The 15027-nt window shown below is 47.3% G+C and overlaps 1 protein-coding gene across 2 annotated transcripts in view; it reads right to left on the reverse strand.

The window, feature by feature from the left end:
- Nucleotides 1–15027, reverse strand: part of LOC139573117 (serine/threonine-protein kinase ULK4-like) — a 124478-nt gene that overhangs the window by 93975 nt on the left and 15476 nt on the right. For both annotated transcript variants that reach the window (XM_071396223.1, XM_071396222.1), the window contains exon 5: nt 8945–9050. In XM_071396223.1, the coding sequence (XP_071252324.1) occupies nt 8945–9050 (106 nt within the window). The remainder of the gene's footprint in view (nt 1–8944; nt 9051–15027) is intronic.

A 15027-nucleotide genomic window follows, 5' to 3' on the forward strand; every position in this document is an offset into this window, starting at 1 on the left:
AAATTAAAAGCTCACACACTGCCATCTTCCTCTTCCTCTATTTTACTGTACCCATGTATAGCAACGTGTGTTTATTGAATAATCTACATATCCATGATTAAGTAGAAGATGAAGTATCCATGATTAAGTAGCATCATCTGTTAGCAGCATCTCTCTGCCAGTCTACACTCGGCTCCATCATATCCGCACATGGTCTCTCCTATCATTGCTATGCAGATGACACTCAACTACTCTTCTCCTTCCCCCCCGTCTGACACCCAGGTGGCGGCACGCATCTCTACATGCCTGGCAGACATCTTAGCTTGGATGTCAGCCCAACACCTCAAGCTTAACCTTGACAAGACTGTGCTGCTCTTCCTCCCGGGGAAGGCCTGCCCGCTCCAATACCTCTCCATCACGGTTGACATCTCCACGGTGTCACCCTCCCAGAGTGCAAAGAACCTTGGAGTGACCCTGGAAAACACCCTGTTGTTTTCTGCTAACATTAAAGCAGTGACTTGCGAGGGGGCGCTGGTGAGCAGCAACATGTGAAGACGCGTTTTCTCGGTGCTCCTGTCCAGGGCTGTAAGAGGTGCGTAACTGGCTGCAGGGAAGTCAGGCGCAGGAGAGCAGACATAGGTAACAACCGGAGCAGTTTATTTAGGCAAAACAAACTGCACCCAGAAACAACAAAATACGGGTTAAAATAACCTGTCGCAAACCAGTTAGAAATGCACAAACACTTTACAACAAACAATTCCACACACAGACATGGGGGGGAACAGAGGGTTATATACACATCACGTAATGAGGGAATGTAAACCAGGTGTGTGGGAAAACAAGACAAAACAAATGGAAAATGAAAGGTGGATCGGCGATGGCTAGAAGACCGGTGACGTCGACCGCCGAACGCCGCCCGAACAAGGAGAGGAACCGACTTCGGCTGAAGTCGTGACAAGGGCGAACAATTTACTATTAATATTTCACGAACACCTCCCCTACCGTGTTAATTTAGTAAAATTTTATTAGGAGTCAAACCTGATTTTTTTTCTTGAAATTTTTGTCATTTTCATCGTGAAATGTCGAAACAACAACGGCCACGAGTCACAAAAGAGCAGGCCTCTACTAAAGCATCGGGCTCAGCGGACACTGACACGGACTCTGACCCCCCCGACCAAGCCAAGGTAATGGAGGATATCACTAAGTCTGAACAGACTGTGCTGGCTCAGGTGGAGTCACTATCCACTGACCTATCTGCACAAATAGCCACCCTCGCCACCGAGGTCAACACAAAGATCGACTCCGTTAAAGAAGACTTGGCAAAACAGGACACCCGTCTGAATAGCCTGGAGGGCGACGCAAATACATACTCTGACAAAGTGGTGACACTGGAAGAGCAAGTCATCTGGCTATCATCAGATGTCGTCAAACTTACTTCCAAGGTCGAGGACCTCGAGAACAGACAGCGCCGGGGGAACGGTCACATTTTCGGCATGAGAGAGGGACTCGAGACCGTAGGCGGCCTACCCTGTTCATAGCTAAACTGCTTCAGGAAATCCTAGGCCTCGATTACGCCCCTACCCATGACCGTGAACACAGAAGCTTACAGTCCGCACCGAAGAATGGGGAGCTGCCCAGACCCATCATAGCCAAATTCCACACATTTCAAGAGAAAGAGGATGTCCTTCGGCTCCTATCACCCATGACAGCCAGAAGATCCGCGTTTACACGAACTACACGGCGGCAGTCATGAAGAACAGGTCGGCCTTCAACAAGATGAGGGGGCTCCTACATTGCTGTCGGGACACCAAGTTTGGCATTCTCTACCCAGAGGTGCTGAAGATCACTACTCCCTCCGGCGAGCAGAAGACATTCGTGAACCCAACCTACATCCACAGGAGGACAGGTGGCATACGACTAACTAGCCATTTTAGTCTTGTACTCTGCCCCTGACCTTACACAAGGACCAACTAGTGAACTCATCTCTTGATTAGAATCGTGCCTCCACCCTGTTGCCAAAAAGGACAATTATTCTTCCAGTAACTTAATGTTATGAACAATGATGGTATGTATATGGTGACATGTTCTGACAAGGATAATGTAGTTTGAATAGTATTTTATTTACAGTACATGGCACAATTGGCTTTTACCAACTAGCTGCGGCTGGAGGCCTCGGTGCTCGGTGCTAGGTGGTGCGATACTAATTAGCCTAGTCACTACATAAGTTTAGCCACTAAGGTATCTCTATTTCCATGCCTTAATAGGATACCCTACCAGTATACTGTGAGCATGTTTAATACCTAACGTTACACGTTTGTACTCCCAAAAGGATCACGTGTATTATTCTTTACTATTAGACTGGTTGGCCCTCTTTGGTGCTTAGTGGCTGCTGGCACGGGTCCGCAGGTTGTACAGCCAAACGAACCCTGCAGGTATTAATTACCAAGCGTTAGCCAGAAATGTGTCTGTCTTCTGGCTTGATTGAACATTAGCATGTTCAATCGAGGGTTACATTCATACAATTGTTGAATTATACTGTGTTTTATTGATTTGAAGGCATCCCAAGTGGATGGGGTTGGCCACGGGGGGGGGGGGGGGGGGGGGTCAGTAGCGGAACATATACCTCCTTAAAATATGCATATTGCATAAGAAAGATAAACTAGAGAACTGAGGTGATTCGCTCCAGAATCCCTTCCCTATGTGTAAACTACATTATGCTGGCTCTGGATAGAGCTCTACTGAGGTTCACTTTAACATGGTAGTATCGATAAAACCTTATCTAAGGGCAAATAATTTCATACACAGAGTATGACAACAGCACACTAAACGCTTATTGGAGCCATCTCAACTCATTCTAGATGTGGACAACAGATATAGAGACTGCTACACCAAATTGGAATTTGACAAGCTTTCCACTAAACAAACGGAGCAGCTTCTGTTTAAGTCTAGGCAGGCATTTTATGAACAAGGAGAGAAAGCTGGCAATTTGTTATCTCACCAGCTTCAACAATCCGCTGCTAACAGCACCAGACCTGAAATCTGTGTTGCAGCTGATTTAACTTCTACCAATCCCAAAGACATCAACAACCAATTTAAGCAACTCTACTCTGCGCTTTATTCGTCAGAGAACTTCCTGACACATCTCGTATACATGCATTTCTAGACACTCTGGACACCCCCTGTCTCAATTCTGATGAACAAACTAACATGGGATGCCTAAATAAGTGATGAGGAAGCTACTCTGGCAATCCAGTCCATGCAGAGCGGTAAAGCTCCTGGGCCTGATGGCTTCCCTATTGAATTTTATAAACCTCCTCAAAACTATCCCCTATCCTCAGCTCAATGTACAATGACATCCTTTCTAATCAGAAACTGCCCCAAACACTTACCCAAGCGACTATTTTGGCTTTGCTTAAAAAGGACAAGAATCCCCTAGACTGTGGCTCATACCACCCTATAAGCCTCTTGTGCTGTGATTATAAAATTCTCACTAAGGTATTGCCGTTTAGAGACAGTGACTCTGCCCAAACCGGATTTATCTCAGGTAGGCAATCTTTCTATATTATGCGCCAGCTATTTAACGTTCTCTATTCTGTCCACTCAACAGCCAGAGGTCGTCATCTCTCCTGATGATAAGGCTTTCAACCGGGTTGAGTGGGAATATCTATTTACAGTACAGAGAGATTTGGGTTTGGCCCGTCATTCCTTTCCTGGATTAAGATTCCCAGTGGCTTCTGTTCGCACCAACAATGTTACCTCCAGCTACTTCCCTCTCCACAGGGGTGCCAGGCAGGGTTGTTGTTTATCCCCTTTCCTATTTGATATGGCTAGTGAGCCTCTTGCTATCGGCCCGCGTGCGGAGGACAGGATTAAGGGAATATTAAGGGGCGACATAACTCACAAGGTGTCCTTATATGCAGACAATCTTCTTTTATACATCTCTAACCCTGTGGAGTCTATACCCTATCTCTTGGACATGCTACAAGGTTTTGGACATTATCTGGCTAAAAGTTAAACCTAACAAGTCTGCTCCTCCCCAATAATCAGTTAGCAGAAGGATTTGGGTATGCCAATTTCCCGTTTAAGGTGGAGCATCAGGTCTTTACTTATTTGGGATTAAAGGTCACACACTCATTAAAGGCTCTGTTGAAACAACTTCAAAACACTCCTGGAGCGCACTAAGCAGGATTTCATAAGGTGGTCGTCTCTTCCCATTTCATTAGCAGGTCGGAAGAATTCTGTTAACATGACTGTACCACCTATGTTTTTGTACTTATTACAAATTATTCCCATTTTTCTGCCAAAGTTGATGTTCAAACAACTGGACAGCTGCATTTCCAACTTCATTTGGAATAAGTCAAATCCACAAATGAGAAAGGTATATCTAGAGAGACCTAAGCCCGCAGGCGGACTGGGCCTTCCCAATTTTTTACACTACTACTGGTCAGCAAATATATATAAAATGTGTTTATTGGGTTTCTACATTTGAAAATAAGGATGGTAAAACTTGCGTCATCATGGAGTTACAGTCAAGTCTTCCAACTTCTCCTGTTTCGCTCCTGTGCTCCCCAATGCCCATGAACCTTGGCACCCATGTTTTCAATCCCATTGTCAAGAAATTCCTTAAAATCTGGTCCCAATTCCGTAATCACTTTAGCCTTAAAGTCTCTCCATTAACATCTAATCATCTCTTCCCAGCAGATTGACACGGCATTCCAGTTCTGGCATAGGAATGGTCTGGTGTTTTTTTGTGACCTATTTGTTGACAACACATTAGTCTCATTCGATACTGATAATAATATTCCCAATACCCACTTTTTTAGGTACCTGCAAACTCACAGCTTTGCTAAAGAACATTTCCCTTTCCACTCGAGCCCTCATAGTGTCCAGTCGAGAGGTGCTTAGATCTTAACCCGTATCTGAATCTCCAGATTATACCACATAATACAGAATATTAATCCGCCTTCCTTGGCAAATACAAACTCTGCATGGGAGCAAGACATGGGTGACAAGCTACCTGATGACATGTGGCAACATAGTATTGGGCGTATCCACACCTCATCATTTTGCATAAGGCATGGGCTCATTCAGTTCAAAGTTTTGCACCGCCTCCATTACTCAAATGACAAAAATATATCCACATTTTGACCCCAAGAGTTTGAGATGCCACCAGAGTCCAGCGACTGTGGGACATTGACAATCTTTGAGTGGCGTCTGGGACCTCATTTTTTGGGGCATTCTCACATACAGTACCTGTCAAAAGTTTTTCACACGCCTACTCATTCAAGGGTTTTTCTTTATTCATACAATTTTTTACATTGTAGAATAATAGTGAAGACATCAAAACTATGAAATAACACAAGTAATCCAAATATATTTGAGATTTGAGATTCTTCAAAGTAGCCACCCTTTGCCTTGATGACAGCTTTGAACACTCTTGGCATTCTCTCAACAAGTTTCATGAGGTAGTCATCTGGAATGCATTTCAATTATCAGGTGTGCCTTGTTAAAAGTTCATTTGTGGAATTTCTTTCCTTCTTAATGCATTTGAGCCAATCAGTTGTGTTGTGACAAGGTAGGGTTGGTATACAGAGGATAGCCTTATTTGGTAAAAGACCAAGTCCATATTATGGCAAGAACAGCTCAAATAAGCAAAGAGAAATGACAGTCCATCATTACTTTAAGACATGAAGGTCAGTCAATACAAAACATTTCAAGAACTTTTAATGTTTCTTCAAATGCAGTCACAAAAACCATCAAGCGCTATGATGAAACTGGTTCTCATGAGGACCGCCACAGGAAAGGAAGACCCAGAGTTACCTCTGCTGCAGAGGATAAGTTTGTTAGAATTACCAGCCTCAGAAATTGCAGCCCAAATAAATGCTTCACAGAGTTCAAGTAACAGACACATCACAACATCAACTGTTCAGGGGAGAATGCGTGAATCAAGCCGTCATGGTGGAATTGCTGCAAAGAAACCACTACTAAAATACACCAATAAGAAGAAGAGACTTGCTTGGGCCAAGAAACACGAGCAATGGACATTGGACCGGTGGAAATCTGTCCTTTGGTCTGATGAGTCCACATTTGGAGGTGTGATGGTGTGGGGGTGCTTTGCTGGTTACACTGTCTGTGATTTATTTAGAATTCAAGGCACACTTAACCAGCATGACTACCACAGCATTCTGCAGCGATACGCCATCCCACCTGGTTTGCGCTTAGTGAGACTATCATTTGTTTTTCAAGGTACCCCTGCCTTCTCCTAGGAGGCACATTTCATTAGTCCTGCTATCTGCAAGGTGCCCCTGCCTTCTCCTAGGAGGAGCATTTCATTAGTCCTGCTATCTGCAAGGTGCCCCTGCCTTCTCCTAGGAGGAGCATTTCATTAGTCCTGCTATCTGCAAGGTGCCCCTGCCTTCTCCTAGGAGGAGCATTTCATTAGTCCTGCTATCTGCAAGGTGCCCCTGCCGTCTCCTAGGAGGAGCATTTCATTAGTCCTGCTATCTGCAAGGTGCCCCTGCCTTCTCCTAGGAGGAACATTTCATTAGTCCTGCTATCTGCAAGGTTCCCCTGCCTTCTCCTAGGAGGAGCATTTCATTAGTCCTGCTATCTGCAAGGTGCCCCTGCCTTCTCCTAGGACGAGCATTTCATTAGTCCTGCTATCTGCAAGGTGCCCCTGCCTTCTCCTAGGAGGAGAATTTCATTAGTCCTGCTATCTGCAAGGTGCCCCTGCCTTCTCCTAGGAGGAGCATTTCATTAGTCCTGCTATCTGCAAGGTGCCCCTGCCTTCTCCTAGGAGGAGCATTTCATTAGTCCTGCTATCTGCAAGGTGTCCCTGCCTTCTCCTAGGAGGAGCATTTCATTAGTCCTGCTATCTGCAAGGTGCCCCTGCCTTCTCCTAGGAGGAGCATTTCATTAGTCCTGCTATCTGCAAGGTGCCCCTGCCTTCTCCTAGGAGGAACATTTCATTAGTCCTGCTATCTGCAAGGTTCCCCTGCCTTCTCCTAGGAGGAGCATTTCATTAGTCCTGCTATCTGCAAGGTGCCCCTGCCTTCTCCTAGGAGGAGCATTTCATTAGTCCTGCTTTCTGCAAGGTGCCCCTGCCTTCTCCTAGGAGGAGCATTTCATTAGTCCTGCTATCTGCAAGGTGCCCCTGCCTTCTCCTAGGAGGAGCATTTCATTAGTCCTGCTTTCTGCAAGGTGCCCCTGCCTTCTCCTAGGAGGAGCATTTCATTAGTCCTGCTATCTGCAAGGTGCCCCTGCCTTCTCCTAGGAGGAGCATTTCATTAGTCCTGCTATCTGCAAGGTGCTCCTGCCTTCTCCTAGGAGGAGCATTTCATTAGTCCTGCTTTCTGCAAGGTGCCCCTGCCTTCTCCTAGGAGGAGCATTTCATTAGTCCTGCTATCTGCAAGGTGCCCCTGCCTTCTCCTAGGAGGAGCATTTCATTAGTCCTGCTATCTGCAAGGTTCCCCTGCCTTCTCATAGGAGGAACATTTCATTAGTCCTGCGTTCTGCAAGGTGCCCATGCCTTCTCATAGGAGGAACATTTCATTAGTCCTGCTATCTGCAAGGTTCCCCTGCCTTCTCCTAGGAGGAGCATTTCATTAGTCCTGCTATCTGCAAGGTGCCCCTGCCTTCTCCTAGGAGGAGCATTTCATTAGTCCTGCTATCTGCAAGGTGCCCCTGCCTTCTCCTAGGAGGAGCATTTCATTAGTCCTGCTATCTGCAAGGTGCCCCTGCCTTCTCCTAGGATGTGCATGTTGAATGTGAAGCCTGGCTGTGAATCTATGACTCCCCCCTGAGATGCAGAACCATGACAGGGTGGACAGGACAGGCTCTCTCAGCTCCATGCCGCTCGGCGGTGGGAGAGAGATACCGTGTGGCGCCAGCGGGCTAACTGTGCCGACTAGCTAATGAGAACTGTCAACACAGTACAGCCATAGCAAAAGGAATCTATTATTCAATAATTGAGTGTTATGGAGCGCCTGGTTTTTGCAGCGGGCAGCCAGCTGGGCATTGAAAAGCGATGGCAGAGAAAGAAAACATGCCAAGGCAGGAGAGCCGAGCGGGTAAAGGAGGCAGACAAATGGCTGCTCGGCAGCTGGGCTGATTCTATCAGATGAGTGCTGAGTGTAGAGCTAGAAAAGGAGAGAGAGAGGCAGACGGGTGGGTGCGGGCCATCTGTGGACAGACAGGGAGGAGATGAACTGATAGGAGTACCACAACAGGACACACAGCCCAGCCTGCTGATGGATAGAGTGGAGGAAGAAGAGGAGAGGCTTTCATTCCTCCTTCCTCAGCTGCTGCTGGGAGACCAAAAGCCTGCCTGCTACGCTAACACGAAACACACACACACCACACACACACACACACAAACACACACACACACACACACACACACCACACACACACACCACACCACACACCACACACACACACGGCTTAAGGCACCACAGGATCCCGATGTAATAAGCGGTCTGAGCCGAAGGTAAAGGGGTGGCGTTACTGGCATGGAAACAGACTCCAGTAACTGAACACAGGAGAGGAATCAACACAGGCTGTTTTGTACCTGTGCATGATTGTCTTTGTCAATGATGGAGAAACTGTTGGGTGTTGTATTACACACAGTGCTGCACTAACCCATCAAAGACATGTGTTTATGTCAGTCACCGTACCTTGCTGATAGAGCGGTTGAAGGTCTGAGTCCTCACTTTACATTTACATTTTAGTCATTTAGTAGATGCTCTTATCCAGAGAGACTTACAGTAGTGAGTGCATACATTTTCATACTGGTCCCCTGTGGGAATTGAACCCACAACCCTGGCGTTGCGAGCGCCATGTTCTACCAACTAAGTCACACGGAACCACATGGGACGTGTGCACGGTGTTCTTTGTAAATGGGGCGGAAACTGTTAGGCCTAGATACAGTACAATGCATTCATTTGTGTGAGGCAGTGCACCGTACCTTGTTGGTAGAAGGGTTGTAGGTCCACGTCTTTCTGTCCAGTCAGGTTGCTGAGGAGAGCCATGGCCTTCTGCATGGTTCCACCCAGGATATTGTCCTGGTGCTCCTGGAAAGAACAAAACATGGAATAAACACACAGGAGAAATGAATAGGGGGCGAGGGAAAGGAAGGGCAAAAACCCATGGAAGCACACAGTCTTTCAGGGCAATCCTCAAATATTGAGAGCCTTAGGGATGGATTTGAGCAAATCTGCCTTAGCAATGCTTCTGCAGTACTCTTGTTTTCACAACTAATGTCCCATGCACCCACAGTACTTGTCTTATTCTGAAAACTGAAGCACAGTAGCTAACATTCTGCATTTGTATTGACTACATTATCATCTGCTGCTTACATTATCCCTTTCTCCTTCACAGGGTCTAGATACACCTGTGTGTGCCATCGTAAGGGCCGAGATCTGATGATGACTGAAGAAATAGCTGAGCTTGAATGAAGAATAGTCATTAGCATCTTAACTTTTGAGAGGGGAAGCATCTTCAGGACCTGGCTGAGGGCTAGATGAAGGACAGGAGAGGAGCAGGGGAGCTTGGGGAGAGGGAGGAGGGAGATGGGGGAGCTTGGGGAGAGGGAGGAGGGAGATGGAGGAGGTAGAGGTTACTTTGGGATGTGGGGGAGGATGAGCCTTGGTGAAGGGTGTGTAATTATCTGGTGAGCAGGGTGCAGGGGATGAGCCTTGGTGAAGGTTGTGTAATTATCTGGTGAGCAGGGTGCAGGGGAGGAGCCTTGGTGAAGGGTGTGTAATTATCTGGTGAACAGGGTGCAGGGAATGAGCCTTGGTGAAGGTTGTGTAATTATCTGGTGAGCAGGGTGCAGGGAATGAGCCTTGGTGAAGGTTGTAGAATTATCTGGTGAGCAGGGTGCAGGGGATGAGCCTTGGTGAAGGTTGTGTAATTATCTGGTGAGCAGGGTGCAGGGGATGAGCCTTGGTGAAGGTTGTGGAATTATCTGGTGAGCAGGGTGCAGGGGATGAGCATTGGTGAAGGTTGTGTAATTATTTGGTGAGCAGGGTGCAGGGATGAGCCTTGGTGAAGGTTGTGTAATTATCTGGTGAGCAGGGTACAGTGGATGAGCCTTGGTGAAGGTTGTGTAATTATCTGGTGAGCAGGGTGCAGGGGATGAGCCTTGGTGAAGGTTGTGTAATTATCTGGTGAGCAGGGTGCAGGGGATGAGCCTTGGTGAAGGTTGTGGAATTATCTGGTGAGCAGGGTACAGTGGATGAGCCTTGGTGAAGGTTGTGTAATTATCTGGTGAGCAGGGTGCAGGGGATGAGCCTCGGTGAAGGTTGTGTAATTATCTGGTGAGCAGGGTACAGTGGATGAGCCTCGGTGAAGGTTGTGTAATTATCTGGTGAGCAGGGTGCAGGGGATGAGCCTCGGTGAAGGTTGTGTAATTATCTGGTGAGCAGGGTACAGTGGATGAGCCTCGGTGAAGGTTGTGTAATTATCTGGTGAGCAGGGTGCAGGGGATGAGCCTCGGTGAAGGTTGTGTAATTATCTGGTGAGCAGGGTGCAGGGGATGAGCCTCGGTGAAGGTTGTGTAATTATCTGGTGAGCAGGGTACAGTGGATGAGCCTCGGTGAAGGTTGTGTAATTATCTGGTGAGCAGGGTGCAGGGGATGAGCCTCGGTGAAGGTTGTGTAATTATCTGGTGAGCAGTGTGCAGGGGATGAGCCTTGGTGAAGGTTGTGTAATTATCTGGTGAGCAGGGTGCAGGGGATGAGCCTTGGTGAAGGTTGTGTAATTATCTGGTGAGCAGGGTGCAGGGGATGAGCCTTGGTGAAGGTTGTGTAATTATCTGGTGAGCAGGGTGCAGGGGATGAGCCTAGGTGAAGGTTGTGTAATTATCTGGTGAGCAGGGTGCAGGGGATGAGCCTTGGTGAAGGGTGTGTAATTATCTGGTGAGCAGGGTGCAGGGTATGAGCCTTGGTGAAGGTTGTGTAATTATCTGGTGAGCAGGGTGCAGGGGATGAGCCTTGGTGAAGGTTGTGTAATTATCTGGTGAGCAGGGTGCAGGGGATGAGCCTCGGTGAAGTTTGTGTAATTATCTGGTGAGCAGGGTGCAGGGGATGAGCCTTGGTGAAGGGTGTGTAATTATCTGGTGAACAGGTTGCAGGGGATGAGCCTTGGTGAAGGGTGTGTAATTATCTGGTGAGCAGGGTGCAGGGGATGAGCCTTGGTGAAGGTTGTGTAATTATCTGGTGAGCAGCGTACAGGGGATGAGCCTTGGTGAAGGTTGTGTAATTATCTGGTGAGCAGGGTGCAGGGGATGAGCCTTGGTGAAGGTTGTGTAATTATCTGGTGAGCAGGGTGCAGGGGATGAGCCTTGGTGAAGGTTGTGTAATTATCTGGTGAGCAGGGTGCAGGGGATGAGCCTTGGTGAAGGTTGTGTAATTATCTGGTGAGCAGGGTGCAGGGGATGAGCCTTGGTGAAGGTTGTGTAATTATCTGGTGAGCAGGGTGCAGGGGATGAGCCTTGGTGAAGGTTGTGTAATTATCTGGTGAGCAGGGTGCTGGGGATGAGCCTAGGTGAAGGTTGTGTAATTATCTGGTGAGCAGGGTGCAGGGGATGAGCCTTGGTGAAGGTTGTGTAATTATCTGGTGAGCAGGGTGCAGGGGATGAGCCTTGGTGAAGGTTGTGTAATTATCTGGTGAGCAGGGTGCAGGGGATGAGCCTTGGTGAAGGTTGTGTAATTATCTGGTGAGCAGGGTGCAGGGGATGAGCCTTGGTGAAGGTTGTGTAATTATCTGCTTCGCAGGGTGCAGGGGATGAGCCTAGGTGAAGGTTGTGTAATTATCTGGTGAGCAGGGTGCAGGGGATGAGCCTTGGTGAAGGGTGTGTAATTATCTGGTGAGCAGGGTGCAGGGGATGAGCCTTGGTGAAGGTTGTGTAATTATCTGGTGAGCAGGGTGCAGGGGATGAGCCTTGGTGAAGGTTGTGTAATTATCTGGTGAGCAGGGTGCAGGGGATGAGCCTCGGTGAAGGTTGTGTAATTATCTGGTGAACAGGGTGCAGGGGATGAGCCTTGGTGAAGGTTGTGTAATTATCTGGTGAGCAGGGTACAGGGGATGAGCCTTGGTGAAGGTTGTGTAATTATCTGGTGAGCAGGGTGCAGGGGATGAGCCTTGGTGAAGGTTGTGTAATTATCTGGTGAGCAGGGTGCAGGGGATGAGCCTTGGTGAAGGTTGTGTAATTATCTGGTGAGCAGGGTGCAGGGGATGAGCCTTGGTGAAGGTTGTGTAATTATCTGGTGAGCAGTGTGCAGGGGATGAGCCTTGGTGAAGGTTGTGTAATTATCTGGTGAGCAGGGTGCAGGGGATGAGCCTTGGTGAAGGTTGTGTAATTATCTGGTGAGCAGGGTGCAGGGGATGAGCCTTGGTGAAGGGTGTGTAATTATCTGGTGAGCAGGGTGCAGGGGATGAGCCTAGGTGAAGGTTGTGTAATTATCTGGTGAGCAGGGTGCAGGGGATGAGCCTTGGTGAAGGTTGTGTAATTATCTGGTGAGCAGGGTGCAGGGGATGAGCCTTGGTGAAGGTTGTGTAATTATCTGGTGAGCAGGGTGCAGGGGATGAGCCTTGGTGAAGGTTGTGTAATTATCTGGTGAGCAGTGTGCAGGGGATGAGCCTTGGTGAATGGTGTGTAATTATCTGGTGAGCAGGGTGCAGGGGATTAGGAACATAATAAGTAGGTAGGCAATGAAGGCCTGAGCTAGGATGTCTGGGGCTGTAGATCTAGGCCAGAGTAAACACACACACACACACACACACACACACACACACACACACACACACACACACACACACACACACACACACACACACACACACACACACACACACACACACACACACACACACACACACACACACACACACACACACACACACACACACACACACACACACACACACACACTCAATGCAGCCATAATTATTTGTTCAAGGGGCTTCCACAGTTTACAGGCTGACAGGAAGGCAGAGAGGGAAGCACAGAGTTGGGCCAGTGGCTCAGGGATTCTCCTCAGTCTCCTGGATAAATTAGCCATGGAATCTCAAGGCCCAGAACCATCGCTTTTCCACCTGATTTCTCTGCTAGGCCACTTGAGAAGAGCAGGGGTCATGCAGATATCAACAGCCCTTAATGAAGAGATACATGTGTGGGCCTAGACCTAAACCCTGATGGGCTCAAATGATTGACTCACTAATTCCTATAAACTGTTTGTTTAACACAAAGGCTGGTTTGATTTGATAGTGATGAATAGGGAGACACATGGAGGAGAAACGTATATGGATGTATGGCTGCGTCATTTCTGACAGATGACAGAGTTGAATCCAAAAGCAGGAGATAGAAACATACTGAAAAAATAAGGACGGAAAGAAAAACTACTTTTTAATCACCTCCCGAAAAAGCATGTCCTCATTTCTGTATCTTATCAGATGTGTAATGGAATTGTGCTGTCTGCCTGCAGCTTGACTTGATATCCCATCATCTATAATGCTAACTTCAGATCTCATCATCACAATCCCAAACATACCATTGGCTGCCTCTGGCCTCACACAGTCTGAACCAACAATCACTTCAGTTCTCAACTCAACGTATGTCTCTCAGTGTTGGTTTACATGGAACTAGACTGGAGCCTCACTATCACAGGCCCAATCACAGAACCTCAAACTCCTATGTAGCTGCTTGGCTGCCTCTTCTGAACTAACTTCAATCGTGTGTGTGTGTGTGTGTGTGTGTGTGTGTGTGTGTGTGTGTGTGTGTGTGTGTGTGTGTGTGTGTGTGTGTGTGTGTGTGTCTTTGCGAGGGGATAAGCAGTCAATGAATTTCTGTTGATTGCAAGGAAAATGGATTAAAAAAGGATTCTTCTTCTTCAGTATGTCCCACAATGTAAAACAAGCTCTGAAAAGCAACTTTGCAGTACAACAAAAGGCAGTGTTTATGTCTGCTATTTGACTTTCTTTCAAGCTGTAATTTGGTCTCCAGATCAATATTTGTCGCAATGCAGACTTTTCTTCTCTGCTGTTGTTAATGAGAATGGCAGAGGGGAGCACAACTATTCTCCTAATACCAGCAACAGCAATCAGAGCTAGCTGTATAAACCTCTGATTCTATTAGATTCTCCTTTCTCTCTTAGAGCTCACAAACTCAGAGTCCACCGACTGTACATTCCTACCTACCTCCCCCCCACACACAGGCAAAATGGATTTTCTTCCAATTAGATTTACACTGTCAGATGACATGAAATTGAATATGGGGCAGAGGCACGACAATCAGGGGAAGGGAGAGATAAAGCCATCCTGCAACAGTGAGGGGCTCCACGCCACCGAACATCTGTGTTCATTTACTTCTATGCCGACATTAACCTTTAAAACAAAGCTGTTCAAATAGAGACAATTGAGGAGTCTCAAGCATTCTCCTTAACACAATCAATCATGATCATCAGTAAAAGACCATGATGCATTGCAGCAGCCACAACAAACTAGGCGTGAGCTTCAGTCTCCAGACATTAGATTCAGGATAGCAGGAAAGGAAGGCTAGAGCCTAGCAGTGTTACTTGGGGCTCTTGTTGTAACCAGAGTCAAGCTCCCTAAACACTTGCTTAAGGATCAGTCTGCTGATGTTGGACCAAACTCAATCAATGCCACTGTCAATCCCCACTGGCTTCCTCGCCACACTCATTAGTGATGTGCATTACGGCTCCGTCCGCGGACCACTTTCATGCCGTCTCTGGCCCAAATCAATGTCAGTCCGTGAAACTGCTGAGCTGGCCTTAAAAGTAAATAAGTAGACAGCCATTACTACTGCAGTCTGCACTAACTGTGTCGCGAAAAGGCAATTTGATACGATCCCGACCTAACCCGCATATCAGCTTCCATTGGATTGGAGAAGGCAAGCCAAGTTCAGAGTAAAGTTAAAAGGTATGGTATACATCCCAAAAGTGCACCCTATTCCCTATGTAGTGCACTACTTTTGACCAGGGCCCATAGGTCAAAAGTAGTGCACCAGATAGGGAATAGGCTTCTATT

This window comes from Salvelinus alpinus, chromosome 4, assembly GCF_045679555.1.
Source record: "Salvelinus alpinus chromosome 4, SLU_Salpinus.1, whole genome shotgun sequence".
NCBI lineage: Eukaryota > Metazoa > Chordata > Actinopteri > Salmoniformes > Salmonidae > Salvelinus > Salvelinus alpinus.